The sequence below is a fragment of the Antechinus flavipes genome, chromosome 2, assembly GCF_016432865.1.
Source record: "Antechinus flavipes isolate AdamAnt ecotype Samford, QLD, Australia chromosome 2, AdamAnt_v2, whole genome shotgun sequence".
Lineage (NCBI taxonomy): Eukaryota > Metazoa > Chordata > Mammalia > Dasyuromorphia > Dasyuridae > Antechinus > Antechinus flavipes.
In genome coordinates, this window is record NC_067399.1 from 396,516,362 (window position 1) to 396,537,305 (window position 20,944).

General features: G+C 40.5%; 1 protein-coding gene and 1 pseudogene across 1 annotated transcript; one reads left to right on the top strand and one right to left on the bottom strand.

The window, feature by feature from the left end:
• The window catches only part of LOC127546738 (protein Abitram-like), a 29,306-nt pseudogene extending 25,996 nt beyond the window's left edge, over positions 1 to 3,310 (bottom strand).
• Positions 3,311 to 7,217: 3,907 nt separating this feature from the next.
• On the top strand, positions 7,218 to 8,524 carry POU4F3 (POU class 4 homeobox 3). The gene is made up of 2 exons (XM_051973607.1): positions 7,218 to 7,337; positions 7,631 to 8,524. The coding sequence occupies exons 1-2, from the start codon at positions 7,218 to 7,220 to the stop codon at positions 8,522 to 8,524; spliced, it is 1,014 nt and encodes a 337-aa protein (XP_051829567.1).
• The last annotated feature ends 12,420 nt before the right edge of the window (positions 8,525 to 20,944 follow it).

Below are 20,944 nucleotides of genomic sequence, written 5' to 3' on the forward strand. Positions count from 1 at the left end.
ACCAATATGTATCATTACTCTATCCCAAAGGCAATGTACTCTAAGCAAATTTGCTTTTAGGGAAATCCCAGTTCTCTCTCTCTCTCTCTTCAATCTTCCATATCATAGTCCATCTCTGTCTTTTTCTCACATACTTGGCTATTGGTTTCTATTTCTGCCTCTATTTTTCCATCTTATATCTGTGTCTTTTTTTTCTCTATTCCTCTCTCTCTTTTTTTTTGCTTTTCTTCTCCCCTCTATCCTCTATTCTGTCCCCCACTCAGTCTTCCACATCCATTCTCTGCCTATTTGTTTTGCTCACCTACATCTCACTGTGTTTGTCTCTATCTTTTTCTCTGTTTTCTCTTAATTCTCTCTCCCTCTATCTCCAATATTCACTTTCTACTTGTGTATTTCTTCCACACAATTCTATATGTCTGTCTGTCTCTTTCTATTTCTCCCATACATATTCATTGTATGTGTTTGTCTCTCTGTTTATTGGTCTCAGTCGTGGGGTGTGTGTGTGTGTGTGTGTGTGTATGTGTGTGTTTAATCCCTTGGTTAACTTCATCTGTCTCTGTATTTCTTTAGACAGATAACTAGCTCTTTCAATTTCTCCAACTCAGAACAACTGCAAGCTAAAAGAAGGCAGGTTGTGTGAGGGAATTTTGGGGTGAGGGAGGGGTGAAGTGATCCCTAAGTCATTTGATGTCTTTTGGCAACATCGCTTGAAAGAGAAGAAAGGTTGAGAGCGGTGAGCTGCAAACAGCGTGTCAGCGCAGTACAAGCGTGTAGCAGCAGAGCTAACTCGCTCCTAAGCAGACACTTCAAACGAAGGGTTTTTGCAGCTTTTTTCTTCTTGCTGCTGACTCTGTCGCCATTCACAAGAAGGTGCCAAATACAAGAGAGTAATAAAAAAAGAGAGGGAAGGAAAGAAGAGCAGCCATGAAATTTATACATCTATTAATTACCTCCAGCATGGAAGAGCTGCCTATAAATACAGTGGCACTTTAGATAAAAGTTTCATGCAGCTATTTAGGCCCTTTAAAATATAAATGATTTCCTCTAAATTTTTTATCATAAATCAGGGCATGGAGCTAGGCGACAAGACGCCGATTTCCCCCCTGATGGGAGCAAGCCGCCGCATTTCTCTCCCCTCTTTTTTCTTTCTTTTTTTTTTTTTTTTTAACTGATTTTTTTTTTTTTTCATTCAAGGGCTAAGTTCCATTTCTATTTGTTCGACCTAACTTTTGCTGAAAAGTGATGAAGTGGAGCAAACCCACTGTTTCTCTTTTTGTCTTGGCTCCTCAAATCCTCTTTTTCCCTTTTCTCCCCTCTAGGGTAGTTTTCAGACTCCCCTCCCAGTTCCATTGAGAAATATCCAAGGTGCTGAAATACATAGACTTCATTTCTCCTCCTCCTATCAGGCATATTCTTATTTCCTTTTTCTTGCTGCTATCCTAACAACTTCTTTTCCTCATAGTCATTGAACCTGCCCTTTTGAAAAAAAAGTTCAAATATAATTTCTTCTCTCACCATCTTGAACCTTGAGTTTTCTTTAGCTTCAAGGGAAGTCCTTGTCTAACATTTCATCTTTGGCTTTTCCCAAGAGATGCAGGTTTTTCCAGAAGGCTCTGAACAGGCCCTAAATAGGGCAGTGAAACTTTTTCAGAATAAGTTTTAGAATCACAGGATTTAGAGCTAAAAGAGATGTTAGAGATCATTTAACCCAACTACTCTTTCATTTTATAGTTGAAGAAACTAAAGCCCACGAATGTGAAACCATTTGTCAAAGTCCTTAGTTTATAAACTGGATTTTGAATTCAAGTCCTTAATATTCTGCCTTCTACAAAATAATGATCTCCTTAAGCAACTAATTGGTTGCATTTTTCTTTCTTTCTCCATTTACCATCTACTGGAGACCAGAAACTTCAAACTCAGACACTAAATTTACTATTGCCTAAATTAGGGAAAATCCCCAATGGTTATCTTAACTACTTTGAACTGAGACTAGTGATTTGGAGAATGTTATTCTAAGACCTTCTCACATCTCAAACCTACAACTAATATACAGTTTCCCAAAGGGCCCGTCTTCCTTCTTGATCCATTCTTCATTTTTATTACTTTTATTGAATATAAAGTTGGGCTGTTGTTATATTACATATATATTTCTTGAAGACAGAGACTTTGATGGAGTACTAACCATCTAAAGAGATGTTCTCTGCTTAGCAATCCTGTCATATGGCATATGGCATATGGAAGTTTTATTTTTGTTCCCGCCTCAAAGTGCTTCTGGATGATGGTCCAGTGTTTTTCTGGTGATCCTTGCTTGAAATAATAGTGCTATCTGTCTAAAGAGGACTTTATCTCTCCAAGTTCAATAGTGTTCCCTTTCCTCTCTCCTTCTCAACCTATCTCATACCCACAGCTGATGATGGGATTGTGTGACTCCTTGGATTTATCTAACTTTTGAGAACTATGAATTCAGTGCTTTCATTTTACAGATGAGGAAACTGAGTCCCAGAGAAGAGAAGTAACTTGCCTAAAGCCACAAAGCAATTAAGTGGTAGAGTTACAACTAGAGCTCAGGACTTTTAACTCTTAGTGCTCTATAATACCAAGATGTCTCTTTCAGTCTAAGAAGAAGATCCAGACCCTTTCAAACTTCCCCAGGACACTGGTGCAAGATGATGCGGTCCTCTGTCCTCAGCTTCCCTAGTCCCTCTGGGCATCTCCGATCATCTCTAAGACTAAGAGACAATACAAAATGAGCTGACGAAAGGCGAGTAGAGGAGCAGCTGTAGAGGCGGTGTGTACATGTGAGAAGTTTGTGAAAAGAGGCTAGAGAAAAGGAAAGGAAGGAGAGGCTGCCGGCTGCTAACACCTGGTGAGCCAAAACCGCCAGGTGCCTTCTTTGCTAATGGCATCTCGAATTCAGTCCACCTTATCAGGACTATCTGACTATCTGTCTAAATTCACCTGATGAAAACAGGGTCACAAATGTTAGCTCAGTTCTGAGCTTCTATTGTAGATGAAGTCTCAGTGTGGCAGGAAGTGAGTGTCTCTTTTGCCTTAAGTCACATTTGCCCCACCAATTTGCTTCAACAATCACAATTTAAGGCAAAGTCTGAAAATGGCTCTTTATGGCCTTTTCTTTCCTTTAAGAAGTAACCTATAATTGTCAGCAAACAGGATTAGGTTTTCTCTTGGTTACTGGCCATACCTAAGAGATGAATGCCTTAGAGAGGAATTCCCAGTTTGAAAGATTTTTGAACTCTGGATCAATCACTTTCTATAGATCTTATTAAATGACTTACCAGATGCAAGCCATGACTACATGAGGGCCAGTAGCTCTTTGTCCCTCATCTTCATGAGTTCAAAAGCAAAGAGTTGACTCCCCCAAGCCACAGTACATAGGTAAGAAAAGTGGATTTATTAGTTATGTTACTATCTCTTTGCACATAAGGATTACTCAGCTTTTTCCCTGGGATGGACAAGTGTTTCTTTGAACACTGTTTACATAAGCTATGGACCATTATCTGTCTTTTCATACTTTTAAGGCAGGCAATCTCTTATAGGCTGCCTTTTTATGAATATATTTTTATTTTTATATTCCCCAAACTATTTTCTATTCAAAGGAAACAGTAATAGGAACCCTAGATTTGAGTTAGATCCTCCTCTCTTACTACCGGTGGGGCTTTAGGCAAGTCACAGCTGTTTGGGCCTTAGTTTCCTTTCTGGAAAATGAACTTTAAGGTTTTTTTCTGTTATTAGGTCTGTGATTCCTTTGATACAGTTGATGTTCTTCAGTGCCACTGAAAGATTTCCAAGCCATGAATTGAAAAGCTTTTGCCTAATGAGATGTATCCTCAAGTACTTGCTACAAATACCTGCTGAGAAATGGACCTAAGCTGATTTAGGCTATATTGAACTAAATGCAATTTTGGAAAAAGCAAAACTGGGTATGTTGGAGTTAGGATCAAGAAACAGGTGGAAAGAGTCTTGTTGGATAGTGAATTCCTTGGCACTAGAAGGATTTAAGGAGAAGTAGGATGACCATCTTTCAGGGGTGTGTAAGGGATGTTAATACTTTGGGATAGACTAGATGACCTCTTAGTATCCTTTCAACTCAAAAATTCTAGAAAAACCCACAGCCAGAGACCAAGAGATTAATTTTCTCACATCCATGACCAATCAGAAATAGAGATTTCTGAGGACCATGTCATGGATACTATTTTCGAACTTCTTGTAAGCTCGATGATAACAGGTATATAACTTATCTAAACTTTTAGTCTCTCAAAGTGCCTTTCATAATTTTGTACATAATGGGAGTTTATTAAATGATTTATTGAGTAAATTATTTCTCATCTCATGTGGGCTGGTTAGCTTTATTCTCTCTCATGGTCACTGTACACCTGATCACTAACAACTGAATATAAGCTTCCTGAGTGCAGGAACTGTTTTCATATTCATACCTAGCACAGTACCTGTAACATAGTTGACACTTGCTAAATATTTGCCAAACTTGAAAATAAACAGTTAAACTTGAAGTTCTTACCTACTGGGGAGCCCCATTGTCTTTTACTTTTCAGACAACTATCCAGGAAAGCCAAGAACTTGCTAGACTCTTGTGCCTCTCTTGGTCACCACCAACCTTCCCTTGGCCTGAAGCAACAACATAGTTAAATTGCCAAGTCCAAGTTTCCTCACATCTGGACTCTGGGGAAGGGAAAGGTCAAGATGAAATACCAGCAGAGGGAGCAAGGATTCCAAGTAGGAATTCTGTATTGACTTGAAATAGAGATTGGTTTTGGGGTAGTCAGACTGGAGATTCATTGGTCTCTCCTTGACAGTCAGCAGAAAAGATATTCTGGAATACAGTGTCTGCCTTTTAAAATGGCTAGCCCTTGTCTCATCAGATTGCATTTTCTTCCCAACCAGTTAGCCCTGGTAACCACTATCTCTGTTGAGTATCCATCTCTTATTATCCAAAAACTGGGCCTATATGGCCAGTGAGAAAAGGAGCTTCCTCTCTAAAAAAAGTTAAGACCTCGGTCCAGAACCTTTCATGTGCCAATTTTCTTCTTTTTTTCTGCCTCAAATTGCAGCCGTATGCTGGATTTACATCTAGAAACAGTCACAAAGGGCCCAGCACTGAAAAGTGAGGACAAGTCAACCCATCTCTAATGCTAGTACTAACAATTCCAAATCCAAATGCAGCTCCATTATGGAGCAGCTACTTATTGTGAGTAGGAGTGTTGAATTCTCATCCTGTATCTGACATTACCTAGCTGTATGACTTGGGTTAATTATTTTTCCTCTCCTGACTTCTGTTTTCCTTATTTGATAAAGGTATGGGACTAGACAATCCAAAGGTCTCTTTCTGCTTTGACGTTTCTGTGACATCTTATAGCCTGAGTTTATATACTGCTTTTAAATTTGCAAAATGCTTTCTATAGGTTCTGTCATTTGACCCTCACACCATGAAGATGGTAGTGGTGTAGGTGTTATTATTATCCCATTTTACAGATGAAGAAATCAAGGGTGATCGAGATTAAATGAACCAAGGTCACACGGTTAGTGTCTGAGTTAGCATTCTAATTCACCTCTCCCTCAAATCCAACAATATCTAATTTTAAGGCTTTTGGTGCGTCCAATTTCGAGGCTTGGAGCTGAACAGGTACAGTCTCTGATTTATGGGACTCACTCTTTCCAAGTGAGGAGCAGCTGATGGGGACCCAAATTCCTAACTTGGCAGTTGAAATTCGGGTCCCTACTCATTCAGAAGTGCAGCTGACCCTACAGAGCAAAGTTTGGTGGAAGGAGGGGGGAGGACTGAGGAAACCGACACTGCCCTGTAGGGAAGCTTTTCGAAGCACTTGGCAAGGCCCCGGACCCGGCTCGGTTTCAGCCAAGTCCACGTGGGCTGTATTTTTACACCGAAAGTCCTCATTTGCATGAAGCCGGGGCGGGTTCGGGAAGCTAACTGCCGAGAGAATTTGCTTCAATGAAACCCGAAGCCCCTGCTGCTCCTCTAGGTGGCTGAGGCTAGCCTGGCTCAGCTGATCTACTTAGTGGTTTCGCCTTGAGCTTTGCCGAGCTGCGCTGCTGCTGTACCAGGATTCCCCATCTATTATTCAAGATGTTTACAAGAAGGGGGGGTGGGAGCGGAATGGGGAGGAAGAGGGGAGCAGAAGGGGCTTTGCAAGCAATAATAGTTCCCAAAGTGCCCGAGCCAGGAGTTGAGAGAAAGGGACTTTATCTGGCCTGACTACTGGAGGAACTGAGGGACTGGCGAGATTTTAGCTGGATCCGAGAAGTCTTAGTGAATTCGAGTTTCCAATACTTGGAAAGAAAAGTTAAGGGGGTCTAGCCTGGAGGGAATCCCGAAGCAGTAGGAGGACAGGTAACCTGCTGATCTGAGCAAGGAGAAAGGACTTCCCCATTACAACTCCCCTTAAGCAGTCTCCGACACCACCCCTTCTCGGGCCATAAAAAGATAGACGTCAAGGTGCTGGGCTGAACTGGTCAGTGACAAAGAAGATGGACTTACTAACTAGTCTGGGACTGGATTCTATTTCACCTTTCCCAAATAGGGGATCATCTGACCCCTGCGAGGCTCTTGCCTCAACAGCTGAGGGGACACTAAGCTTTGCCAGAAGCTGACTAGGCTGAGGTCCAGGAGCGCACTTTAAATGGGGGCTCTTGGCAAAGTCGATAGGGGGTTGAAGAAGGGTCATCTTTCTTTCCTTCTCTTCCCCCCTCCCTACACCCTAATTTACTTGGACTTCTTTTCGATCCGGATCCCAGAGAGAGCCGCATAGCTAGTAGGGGACAGGACGGAGTGGTTTGGGGTTTTTAAAAATGAATCAGGAAGGTCTGGGATGCCTGGAGCCAGGCGGGGCTGAGAAACGCCAAAGCGGTGCCCGGGATATAAATTAAAAAGCCAATTGACTTAAGAGGCAAACAATTGGCCAGGTCAGGGTAGACATCTTTGATGCTAACTGGCTTTGCCTCCTCCGGCTACTTTCCTTTTAATTCCTCGGTGCAGCACGCCTGCGCGCAGTTCCCGGTCCTATTCCTGGCATGCTGCTTGTAAGATGAGTGAAGAAGCAGGTGGGGGCAGAGAGAGGGCGAGGGAAGCTCTGGCATTGAAAACCGCTCACTTTGACAGGAGCCAGCGAGAGAGACAGCCTTGAATCGATGTCAGGGACTGCCTACCTGCAAGGTGTGCAAAGATGATGACCATGAACGCCAAGCAGCCTTTCACCATGCACCCTGTCCTCCAGGAGCCTAAATTCTCCAGCCTGCATTCCAGTTCAGAGGCTATGCGCCGAGTTTGCCTTCCCGCCCCGCAGGTATGTAGATGAAGCGTAATTACCGCTTTAAGGCACATTTTTTGACAGGCGCTTGCTTAATGTTTATTTCATGGAGCCCAGAACAATCGCCTCTCTCTGAACCCCTCTCCCTCTCCCTCTCTCTTTTCTCTCCCTTGTCTCTGATCCACACGTCTATTCCTGCAAAGCTTCTGCCTTCATATTAATTTTTATGACCTGAGCTTTGAGGAGGAATCTCGTTGCTTGAAAATGTTTTTTAATCCTGAGTTGACAGTATTCCCCACTGACTCTGCTATGCGTATTCTTGCTTGCAGCTGCAGGGCAATATATTTGGAAGCTTTGATGAGAGTCTACTGGCCCGCGCTGAAGCTCTGGCGGCTGTCGATATTGTCTCCCACGGCAAGAACCATCCTTTCAAGCCCGACGCGACCTACCATACCATGAGCAGTGTGCCCTGTACTTCTACCTCGTCCACAGTGCCCATCTCCCACCCGGCGGCCCTCACCTCGCACCCACACCATTCAGTGCACCAGGGGCTGGATGGAGACCTCTTGGAGCACATCTCGCCCACGTTGACAGTGAGTGGCATAGGGGCCCCAGAACACACCGTGATGCCGGCGCAGATCCACCCCCATCACTTGGGAGCTATGGGCCACCTGCACCAGGCCATGGGCATGGGCCATCCCCACGCCGTCTCCACCCACAATGGGATGCCCTGCCTGAGCGACGTGGAGTCGGATCCCCGTGAGCTGGAAGCTTTTGCCGAGCGCTTCAAGCAGCGTCGCATCAAACTGGGGGTGACTCAGGCGGACGTCGGCGCAGCACTGGCCAACCTCAAGATTCCTGGCGTTGGCTCACTGAGCCAAAGCACCATATGCAGGTTCGAATCCCTTACCCTGTCCCACAACAATATGATAGCCCTCAAGCCTGTCCTGCAGGCCTGGCTAGAGGAGGCAGAGGCTGCCTATCGAGAGAAGAACACCAAACCCGAGCTTTTCAACGGCAGTGAGAGGAAGCGCAAACGCACCTCCATCGCAGCGCCAGAGAAGCGCTCTCTAGAAGCTTATTTCGCGATCCAGCCTCGACCCTCCTCGGAGAAGATCGCAGCCATAGCGGAGAAATTGGACCTCAAAAAGAACGTGGTGCGGGTCTGGTTCTGCAACCAGAGACAGAAACAAAAACGAATGAAATATTCGGCCGTCCACTGACTGCAGGCAGAGCGGGGCCCAGGCCTGGGCCGGGGCCCCAGGGCCTGGAGAGAGGGAGACGACCGTTCGGGACTTTTATATTTGACTACACACATCACTCCGGGCAGGAAGCTCGCCCAAACCCTGCAGTTAGACTCATTCCTCTCAAAGCTATGGACTTTTGTTTCCACTCTGTTTGGTCTCTTGTCTTGTCATTTCTAGTCTTCTCTTGTCCTCTTATCTTTCTTGTCTTCTTTCCTCTTTCTTCACTTTTCCTTTCACTTCTTTTCTCTTCTTTCTTCCCTTCTGTTTCATCCCTTCCCTTCCGCCTCGTCCCACTCTTAAAAAGTTTTCTTCCCGGGGGAAAAAAAATGAAATTAGAGGCCAAGAAGGGGAGGCTGTCCTTCGTGCTGAACCGAACACTTGCTTTGTGAATTGCGACTCACTTCCGGGGGATCTGGGCAGCAAGGGATACTTCAGTTGGGGGGGAGGGCTAGGGTCCGGGGTAAAGACGCCACATTGCTGATTGCAATAAGAAACAGACATTCAAAGCAAGGGTTGAGGGGGGCGGGAAGAATAGAAAGAAGGGAAACAGAAAGATCAACCAACTGGGAGAAATTAGGGAATTAACCTGTGTGGAAATTTATATATACATAATATATATGATATAACAGATATTTGTATATATTTCGGAAAGATAACCTCGTGTTCCCTTAAGCTTAAATTCTACTTGACAGTCTTTTGGTTTGCATTATTTTTCCTAAAGTAGCATGAACTGAATTCAAGGAAAATTAAAAAACAAAAACAAAAAACAAAAAAAGGAAATCTATCATATTCCTTCTTGTCCCCCAGAAAAGTTTGGTTGGAGACACCTTCTTGATTCATCGCTTAAGAAGGTGTGGAAATCTTTTGATCTCGGAGAGGTTTGCTCCTTGTAACCTAGTTCCTTGCCTGAGGGTGGATGTGGGTGAGGGAAGGCTATATTGGCTTCAAATATCAGTTCCTGTTGATGTTTGAAGGATTCCTCTATGGGCTTGAGTAAAAGTCCATAAATTGTTCTAAACTCGCCCTCCGGAAATATGTTTGGACACCGGTTTCACGGAGCCCCTCTCTGGCTTCCCAGCGCAACTGAACTACGAAAGACAACCGAAATAATTTCTCAGAATCGGATGCAAGCCTTTCAAATATATTTCCACTCCTTCTTTTAAAAACTTCACCTCTCCTTTCCGTTTCTTTTAAGACTAGGTATCTGTTGGGCTAATACATTTAAGATACTCTAGATTCCCTAAAATGGCTTGGCTGGATGATTCATCTCTCCTCCCTTTCCTCTCACATCACATATCTTAGTTTTGTCATGTAATTTGTGTGTTGCTGTGTAATCCTTAGTTTTTCCCTAATAGGTACTAAAATAAAATGATGAGGTTCTTTCCCCCACTCTACCCTTGGATTAACTTCTGAAATAATAAATACTTTATTTTTCAACCCGAATCGCAGTTGCTTTCTTTTCCCGAAGTATCAATGGCATCTTGTCCCAGAAGTAGCTCGAGTGTCAAGGGAAAAAAAAGTCCCAAGAAGTACTTTTTCCTTTTGTGTCCCTCCAACATCTTCTACCAGCAGTGGGGCCAATATGTAAATAGGCACGGAAACTGTGTACCTCTTTTTCTAACTCTTTAGTCTTCTCAGGTCTGATGAGCAAACTCTGATCAGTTATGGTCTGGGGCCACATGTCCTTCGATTTTCTTCGTGAATATTGCAGCGTTAGTTCCCTCTGTTTGAACTAGGGAAAGCAAGCTTTTAGGATTAAAGGAAGGAGTGTAAGCAGAAGCTGGGGTGGGAGGTAGGAAAGAGAGAAGAGAGAGATACGCCGTGGGACTGGGATGAGAGATCATTTTCCAGAGCCCAGTAACCCACTTCCAGAATCATATTTAAGAGCTCATCCCGAAAACCATGCTATCACCCGTCCATTTCTGATGCTCTTTAGAAGAAAAAGAGCTCTTTCTATTTGCCAGTCCCAGAAGTACCTTAACGATTAAAAATTAATGACCGAAATCGTAGTGTCTTCTGAATATTTCACGGTAGCACTTCAAATGAGTGTCAGACATCAAACCTCAGACCAGAAATTGGTGTTAGAGCCGGGGCCCCACTAGGACCAGAAAGGTAGGAATTCACCCACTGCATCGGGAAACTCACTTCAAGGAGCCAATCCCTTTAGCCCCTTAGCTGTTTTAATCAGCCCGATGATCCCCCCACCCTCTCAGGCAAGTGTCCTTTAATAATAAATGCCCTTATGCCATTACATTATATGGTGGGTTTTGAAATTTTAAAATACTCCTGATGCAATATTAATTGCCTATAGTCGTATAAAATAGGGCAGAAACCAATTCCGGCGGCATAGGAAGCTGACGCTGTCCGCTCGGATTTAAAGAGAAGCTCTGGACAAGGAGAAGTTGGGAGCTCGTTCCCAGGTAAGAGTTTTCTTCTCAGTCCAGGAAATTCGCTTGACCATACCAATCATGTTGTTTCTTTTTAAGAGTACAGCGAGTCATGGAAGTGATCAATAATGTTTGTTGCGTTTTCATTTGTTTGTTTATTGTGAAAGTTAGTAAGGGAGGGACTCAGAAGGGATGTGTCATTGTAAATAGGTTTTCTGAATCTGAATTGATCCGTTGACATGACTGAGACGATTCTCAGCCGGGTTTATCCAATTTAAGTTGTCAATTTGGAGGGCTATTACCCCCCCCACACACACACACACACACACATCTCTTTTTTAAAGTTACAGAAACACTCTTGAAGTTTACAACTTCCATTCAGAGCAGATTTTAGGAGGATGTTCTTTTTTTCCTTCTTTCCTCCCTATTCTCTCCACACATCTCTCCATGATTCTTTGGCTTTATCACTGTATTTTCCGGTACTTCTGACAATCTCTTCTCTCTAGGTCAGTACAACTCAGTTGAGATTCACAACAGACGCCTTCTTCGGCGCTGGGACAGAGGCCTGGAGCTCGTGCAAAGGTACGCCGGGAAAACCTTTGATACATTTCTTAAAGTTATCCCTCTCCCCACCAAAGTTGATGGTTTCAAGCAGTGGAATTCTCTTGAGGGACCAAGGAGGCGCTTTCTAGATTCAGAAGAAAGAAAAAGTCTTACTACATTTAAAGACCGCCTCCTTGGTCCTGTATGAAGAAGGAAATGGGCTTATTCTGGGGCGCAGTTCCTTTCCCCGGAGCCGGCTCCGCAGGGAGAAAGGCAAGCCGCGGGTTATACAAACCCTTTCTCTGAAATACAGAAAGCCCCGGGTAGGCTGCCTGAATGGGCAAAAGTAAGCAGGAGATTTGTACGGAAGAAAATCCTCCCTTACTTTTCCCTGTGAAACGCGAGCAGTACCAAACTTCTGCCACGCCCGAGCTCCCTGTTTAAGAGGATTAGAAGCTTGTATGACTCTCAGACCAGTCAGGCAGGATGAGTTAAAGAGCAGGGCGAGTCTGAGTCCAATCACCGTTATCTCAGCGAATATTTAAACTGCTTTAAATCCGTCTTGAGAATATGCATGCTTTTGCAAGAGTATGTCACTTAAGGCGACAATTCTGTCACGGCCTAGGACCCAATGGCTCTGTGCTGGGGACATGATTGTTGCTCTAGTGGTGTGTCTCTTGACCAGTCATAACCAGTCAGTGATTGGGTCATTTAGTGTTGCAATTGTATATGTATATCACAATACACAGTTTTTAGGTGTAACCAGGTTTCTAACTTACCTTCCTATAGTTTTGTTGACAAGTGCTTTCATTACAATTCAGTGAGATGAATTGTTCAAAGATCATCACTCCCATTTTGCAGATAAGGAAACTGAGATTCAGATTGGGTAAATTACTTGCCTGTGTCACACAACTTGGTAAGTGTCAAAGCTGAGATTCGAACTTGGATTTCCTGATTCTAGGTCCAGGGTTCTCTGCACCAAACTGCAGTCCAGCTAAAATGGTGGGAAACTCACTGGAATGGTAGTCAGAATGCCAGGTTCTGTTCCTGGTTCTGCCACTAACCAACTCTGTGATCTCTATTCATTCATCACTTCTGTGATTCTAAAGTTTGTTTGTTAGTTGGTTTTCATTTGTAAACTGAAGGAACTTTAGAATCCCTTCCAGCTCTAGCAGTTTAAGCCTACTACAGGGAAACATAATAAAAGTCTGTATGTTGTGGATTTGGTCAAAACCAAAGGACTAGTCCCTTTCTCTGCAGATATTTTCCTCCTTTTAAACTAAGAAGGATGCTGCAATTTTTTTTTTTTTTAATCCTGGTATTTCCAATTTCTCCCACCTCTAAGGAACTTTCCTAAAAGACAGACGTTTGTTTCCGTGCATTTGGGGGTGGGGCAGAGCCTTGGATCGCTCAGTCATAGTATTTTGCAGTCAGGAGGTCCTTCCTTCCACAAATAGGGGTGGGTTCAATCTGGAGGTAAAGAACACTAAGAGAAGTGAGTGAGAGAAAGAGGGTTGGTGGGACTTTCTCAAATGAGGTTCTCCGCTAGTAGACTCCTGAATCCTCCCTGGGGATCTCCGGTGCTCCAGAACAAGTTCATTTACTCTCTCATAACGTGTCTCCGAATTTCGTACTGTAACTCAGCAGAATGTAGGGAGACTGAAGACTCAGATACGTCTACTCTCTCCCTTCAGTTGGCCAATAAATCAGATAAGCTTAATATCCATTTCTTCGAAAGAAGATTACTTTGCTTAATTCAGTTGAGGCAAGAATCTTGTCCCATTATTCTAGGACTCTTTTCTACAGAACAGATCTTTTCTTATCCTCCCCGTATTCCTTCTTTCCTCCCATTCCCCCCGCCCCCCATACACAGAGCTCTGGTCCAGCCGGGGCCGAGTCTTCACGCCCGGCAGACAGAGACAGAGAGTGACCCCTATGGAGAAATTAGTCTTCTCTTCGATCGCTTCTTTTCCGATTGGCTCGGGTTTCCCCTGGCTTCGCTGTCTGCGCTTCCCCTAGCCTAGAGAACCAGGCTCCAGGCTCCAGGCCTCAGACAAGGATTTCCCGACTGAGTTCAGAGTTCACAAGGCTCCACCCAGCCCCACCAGAACGGGTTTCCCCTCTTAGCAGACGTCATTCCCCTTTGGGAGGCCTCTGGGAGGCAGAAAAGGGCCGGCTGTTGAGGGGTGAAATGGGGGCGGCTTCTAAGTTTCTTCCCTGGAAATGAGTCACTTCATCTTAGGGTGTGGATTTCTTAATTTAAAATGAAATGTCTTTTCCTCCTTTCCAACTCCCTCTACCTCCTCCTGGTCCAAGGTAAACGTTAACTACATCCAGTTTTGTCTTCCCATACACTCTTCTCTTCCCCATACCTAGCTCCATAAAACACCAAGTTATTGCGTAGCTGGGTGCCTGGGGCCTTGCTAGACTGCTCCCCTTTTGGAAGATATATTTAATGTCCAGCTGTCATAAATCAAGGCCATAAAAAAGCTTACCTTCATATGCACTCAATTTCTACCAAACCTAAACTAATTGCATAAATTCCTTTAGGCCACTGTGTCTCTGCTGCACTCTGGGTTGGGATCTGATCAATTAGTCATTAAGCACTCCATTAGCTGGGGTTTAAGCTGCCTAATATAAATGTCTCCTGTCAATTTGCTTGTAATTGAATGAATAAAAAAAGGTACAATTATTAACACAAAGGATAAAAATGATGAAAAGCCAGTTTTATTCAAATGTTCCCAATATTCCAAAGGTTTTTTTTTTTTAACCTAATAAGACCTTTTAGCAACCAACAGCTTTCTGAGAGAGAAAAGAGCAATGGAATGGGAGCTAAGAGACCATTGCTATAGTTCTGGCTCTTTGAACTAGATGATCCTGGATAAGTCTTTCCCCCTTTCAAAGCCTAAGGTTCCTCATCTGTAAAATAAAAGGGCTAGACTAGATGACCTTCAGGTCTAGAGCCTGACTGGATGATTTATAACTAAGTGCCTTCACAGTCCTAATTATCCTATGGATCCTAAGGGGGAAGAATGCCATTCTGTGTTTAGAATTAATATTTATATGTGATTTGAAAAAGCTGTGCAGTTCCAGGATTTTTTGGTCTCCCCTACGCCCACATCCTCCTACTCCTCCTATCTAGACAGGTGCTGGAACTAATCAAAGTTTCTTAGACAAAAAGCAAAGTAGTTATTTTCTTTACTGCTATAGGTCTTATAAGTTAAATTACACTTTATGCTCTACAAATGATCTGTCACATATGCTCCATGCTTTTAAAAATTCTATTAAAAATTCTTATCTAAATTCTAGCAAGTCCCTTACTTCTAGTCAACAGAATTTCTATCCATAACTATAGACTATGGGCACAGCTCTCAACTGGGAAACACAATGATGTTCCTGAATCATCCACTTGGCTCTCTTCTTGCAGGCACCATATACTACAAAGTCATTATTTTAGATGCAAAAATAAAGTTCCCACAGGAAAGCGAGAAGGAATATTTAGTTCCTGTACCTGGATCTATTAAATGACAAGGTGAGCTCTTCATCATTTGCAAAAGATAATATCAATAAACTAGTTATAGGGCATGGGCTATAAGTTGCTTTTTGTAGTATGGGGACTGGTTGGGTTAGTAATTAACACTTCCTCACCCTGTTTTTCATGTGACAAAGAATGTCTAAATACACATCTGAGTGGGATAAGGAGCTAGAGGTTTTTGTGGACAGAAAATACAATTATTATGGTCAATCCATATAACCTAATTAACACCATGTTCTAAATAACTGAGTTAATTTTGAAGCAACTTTATTGAAAGCAAAATAAAAGTAACCCAGAAAGCAAGTCAAGTATTTCAACAAATTCTGAAAACAATTTTAGCAAAATTCTCTTAAAAATTAAAATGAACAATGCCATACATTTGGATTTTGGTATCTGATTCTATCCAGCTTTCAGCTCACTGAGGCATGTCTGTGACTACTCTGGGAGAAGGGAAGGTAGATAAGCTGCGTGTCATGGATACATATTCAAATTGTTGCTACTTCTGCCAACATGCTAGCTAGGGCCAAAATGTCCTGTGGAGTGAAAATAAATGTATGGTTTGGTTTTATTTGTGGGATTTTTTTTAATGGGGTGGGTGAGTGTATTAGAGTAAAAAAAAAAGTATTGACAATTCAGTGGGGAGGGGGAAATCAACCAAATTGCTTGTTTGAATTCCATTCAAACAATTCCATTCAAAACAATTAATTTCTATGTAGACATGACCAAAATCTAGGTATAAAGAATATATAAATTCTTGGTGTGAAGTGGGTAGGAAGGGAAGCACAAGAAAAAACAGCAAAAATTCTTATCGTTGTTGATGTTTAGCCATTTTTCAGTCATGTCCAATTTTTTGTGACCCCATTTGGATTTTGTTGTGGGGGGTTTTTTGGGGGAGCTAAGATATACTAGAATAGTCTTACCATTTCCTTCTTCAGCTCATTTTTGCAGATGAGGAAACTGAGGCAAGTAGGGTTAAATAACTTAACGAGGGTCATACAGCAAGTAAATATCTGAGACCATATTTGAAGTCAGGAATATGTCTTCCTGACTCCAAATCTGGAACTATATCCACTTCTCCACATAGTTGCTCTTATTGTCATTAAAGATCATCTTAGTTATAATAAATTTGTCTCTTATTCTGTCATTCACATTTTTCCTTAGACTACAAGAGAGAATATCCTTGCAGATGAACAATGATTTTCACAGGGATTAGAACTAGAAAGGACTATAGGAATCTTTTCTAAACCTTGGATTTTACATTAAAAAAGAAAACAAAAACTAGGGCCCTAAGAGATTAAGTAATGACAAGCAGCCCAGATTAAGTAATTAAGTAGTATTAGAGGTGGTATTTGAAACCAAGATAAAGAAGCCATGCTGCTTCTTAATTCTCAATACCAGTCCTACAATAAACACTCCTTATCTTACCCTCTTTCCATTGTTGGTAGCTATGGTAGGGAAGTTGAGGGAATAGGAAAGATAAACTTCATTCAGATTAATCTTGTGTCCCTAAAAAGCCTAAAGTTCTTTGATTTTTTTTTTTTTTTGAGCCAGATAGTTAAGTGACTTGCTCAGGGTCACACAGCTAGTAAGTGTCTGAGACTGGATTTGAACTCAGTTTTTCTTGATTCCAGGACTTGTACTCCATCCACTTTGGCTTTGAATATATATATTCTAACTACCCTAAGATCTTTGAATAAAAGGAAGGCGTCCCATATTTTATTTAGAATCCCAATTATCAAATTTTACTGTTTCTACCTGCATCATATATATTGCCTTGGATCACTTTTATTCACATAACAACTACAGATCTTTTTCAGATCTTTTGCACCTTTCCCCTACTTTACAGCAATAGCCTCCTAATAGATCTCCTTGTCTTGTCTTTTCTTACTGCTACCAAAATTATTTTCCTTAAGTGCAAATCTGACTATGTTACTTCCCTAATCAACCAACTCTAGTGACTCCCTACTGCTTTTAGGATAAAATATAAATTTTTCTGTTTAACTTTTAAAGACCTTTACAACTTGGTCACAGCACCCTTTTCTATCTCATATTTTCCTATTCATACTCTGTTTCAGCTGAACTGGCCTTTTCTCTTTCCTGGATCTTCCTCTTCATGCTTTTGCACTGTTTCTCCATGCCTAGGATGTATTCTCTCCTTGCCTTCACTTCATAAAAACTCTTTCCCCCTTCAGGACACAGCTGAAGCACTATCTTCCACTTGGAGCTTTCCTGATGCCTTCTCTTCTTAACTACTTTTATTTGCTTGTATTTATTTTTTATATATTTATTCAGTGTAAACTTAGATATATACTTGTTTTGTCTTCATTAGAATGTAAGCTTCTTAGAAGAAGAGATTGTTTCATTCTTTGTCTTCAAGCCTCCAGTGCCTAGCATAATGCCTTGTATTTAATAGGTATTTAATAAATGCTTTGTGATTGATTGCTTTATGGTACTTCCTAGCACGGTGCAGAAGGTGCTCAATTAATAATGTTTGAATTAGGCTGAATCAATCTGGGGAAGATAAATAACATCTCTTTATATCTCTTAATTTAGCCTCATTTTCTAGATGGTTATTTAAACCTATAAAGAGGTGAGCAACTTGACTTGCATTTTATAGTTAAGTATATTTTTATGTTTTGATGGGGAAACTGACATAAGACTATGTTATTAAAATGTAATAAAACCCCAAATCACCTAACATGGTATTTTGCAAATAGAAGATGTACAATAAAATGTCAAAATCTTAGATGAAAAGTTCTTAGAATAGCATGAACTAAAACAATGCTTATGTTTTTGGTTTTATTATTATTATTGCTATTATTATCTTCGTACCCAAGAATTTGTATGAAGATTTCACATGTGTAGGGAGCTTTCAGTGAGGAACCTCCTTTTCTAATGCATATTGATTCCTTCTCTGTAACTCATAGTCATCAACATTCTATGCTTATCACTTGCCATTTGAAGAACTCAAAACTCTCTTCAATAATTTTGTGTTGACCTTGTCTTCAAGGAGTCTTAGGGAAAGTCAGATAGGAATTATTTTAAAATGGCTTGAAAAAGTAAAGATTTAGTTTGAGTAGTTGAAGTAACATTAGCCTAGTTGAAATATACAATCCACCATTTCCAACTCCCTTTTAATGTAAAATGAATTGTTCGTTATCCTTCTGGTTCCTTCTTCTTGTGTAAGGTTTCCCTGATTGTACTATTCAGATGTTTTGAATGATTAGTCTTTGTTTCTAAGATCTCTTTACAAGATCCTAAACTTTTCACAGGAAAAGTAAAAGATGAAAATAAAAGATAATGCACTTAACCACTAGCTTGAACTGTCTAATCTTCTCTATCCTTTACATGACTTTCTCATGCTTATCACAAGAAGTTGGGCTTTTCCTGAGTCCTCCTAAAGTGAAGTCATTCTCTCAAGTTTACAATCACTTTTGTGATATTCATATTCATTTCCTCTCTTCTGACCTTGCCTCCTATAGGCTATATATTACTAAGGAAAATGTTTTAGATTAAGTTCTTAGTTCCATCTAGAAGAGAAACCTTTATCAATCTTTAACAATCAGTTACAAAACAGTGTCTTAAATCTTCTTTCTCCCTTACCAAAGGTCTACACTTTCTTTGAGGAAACTAAGTGAAAATTCAGGGAAGAATTTTCTTCTGTCAGAAGATTCAGGATGTGAAAAGTTAAAGCTTTGTCCTCTCAAGAATAGTAAGATCTTTTTCCTGTGCCTTAAACGGATTAGGGTAATGATCAAAGAAAAAGAAGCTAAAGGACTTGTTTCCCTTTTGCCTTATAGAAGGCAGAATCACAAATCCCTCTCTTTAGTGCAATTAGGTGATAAAGTAGCAAAAATATATGAGCTGGGGATCATAATTTATCTCAGACATATTTTAGCTACACAATCCTCTTCTAGCCTCATTTTTTTTTCATATATAGGAATGATGAAGATGAGAGTATCCTACTTAGAGGGTTATTGTAATGATAAAATGAGCAAATATACCTGAAGCATTTTATAAAACAATTTTTAAAAGTTTTAAATTTTTAAAAACATTTATTTTAAAAAGGTTGTTGATTTGAATTCTCAATAAACTACCCCTTTCAGTAGAACCTTACTTTGTAACCAAGAAAAATAATTAAGCAAAAAACAACAAAATATTAGACTATGTTATACTCTCTTCCTGAAGACCCACACTTTTCCATGGAAGAGATGGAAAATATATCAGTTTTCTCAAACAAGATTGGGTATTTAAAAATTTAATAATAGCTTTTTATTTTCAAAATATGTGCAAAGATAGTTTTCAAAATTGACCCCTGCAAAACTTTGTGCTCCAAATTTTTCTCCCTACTTTCTCCTTTTCCCTAGACAGCAAGTAATTAAACATGTGCAATTCTTCTAAACATATTTCCACATTTATCATGCTAAACAAGAAAAATCAGATCAAAAAGGGAAAAAAAAGAGAAAGAAAAAAAAAGCAAGCAAACAAAAAGGAAAAAAAAGTGAAAATATTATATTGTGATCCACATTCAGTTTCCATATTTCTTTTTCTGGATGCAGATGGCTCTCACCATTTACAAGTTTTGGAATTGTGAAAAGAGCCACGTGCTCAGAGCTGATCATCACATAATCTAAACAAGTTTGGTTCTTAATGGATAGAGGAAGGGTGAAGGGTGGAAATGAAAATAAAATAAAATTTTAAAAATCTCAAGATTAATCATTGCACATTATCAGCATATTGATTGCCTTTTAATATTCTTTTAATTCACACTACTGTAGTCATTATGTCATTGTTCTCCTAGTTCATTATATTTATCTTGCATCAATTCATTCAAGTTTTTTTTTATTACATTTTGAATTCCTTTTTGCTTTCATTTTGTGTTCATAGAAAACCACATGAGAATTGATTTCCAGATCCTAATTTCTGTGACTCTAAAAAATCCACAATTCACAGTATCAAATAGGAGGTGGAAAGAAGTATCATGATCAAATATAAACTAATGTTCTTCCAATGGTGTGGCATAGCTGTTCTAAAATGGTTTATCTTTATGTATTAATGACTTATTTTATGTGGAAAGACAAAAAGACTCAGCTTTACAAAATATCCTATTATTTAGCGAGAATTCATCCATTTGCCTCCCTCCTTCCTCCCCCTTCCTGTGAGACTTTGAGACCATTATGATGCCATGAGGGAATTGTCCTAGGTACTTCTCCAGACACATTAATACATCCACCTCAGCTCTATGCTAAAATTAAAATATACTCTAACAGTAAGCAGGTAATGATTGCATTTAATTTATTCCCTACTATATTATTAGAGACCAAGTACTAGTTAGATTAAGATGAAGTGACTTATATTTTAATGTATCTGTAGTAAGTAAGATTTATGTTTTAGGATTTCCCAAATGTTTGAAATATCCATATTCTGTCTGTCTGTCATCTATTTATCTATCTACTACCTACATATGTCTCAAACATATGGAAAATACTAACCTTTCCCTAAATCTTGTGCTATCTTGAAACTGCTTATTGGCTGAAGATGTTCCAGCTTAGGAATTGTCCCAAGCTTGAGATCACATTTATAAAGGAAATTTATCTCTTAGTTATTTCAGAATCACTAGTATATACATCATAATCACCTGATTATCTCCATGTCATGAAGAGAGAGATTATCCAGAATCATATGTAATAAAAATGTTCAAGAATTCTAATGGACTTGTGATCTCACTGAGATGGAAGCTCCCTTCAATGCTGTTGAGCACAATCCATCCATGATTATGCATTCTACTCCTCTCTTGTCTGTATCCTCCCATAAATTTATCACAAAGTGGGCCATTCAACGTGCTGAGTTGTAAGGGGAAACATCTTTCTTGATTTTTCTCGACACTGAGAGGAAACCATGGACCATTCAATATTCTTCCCATCTATATTT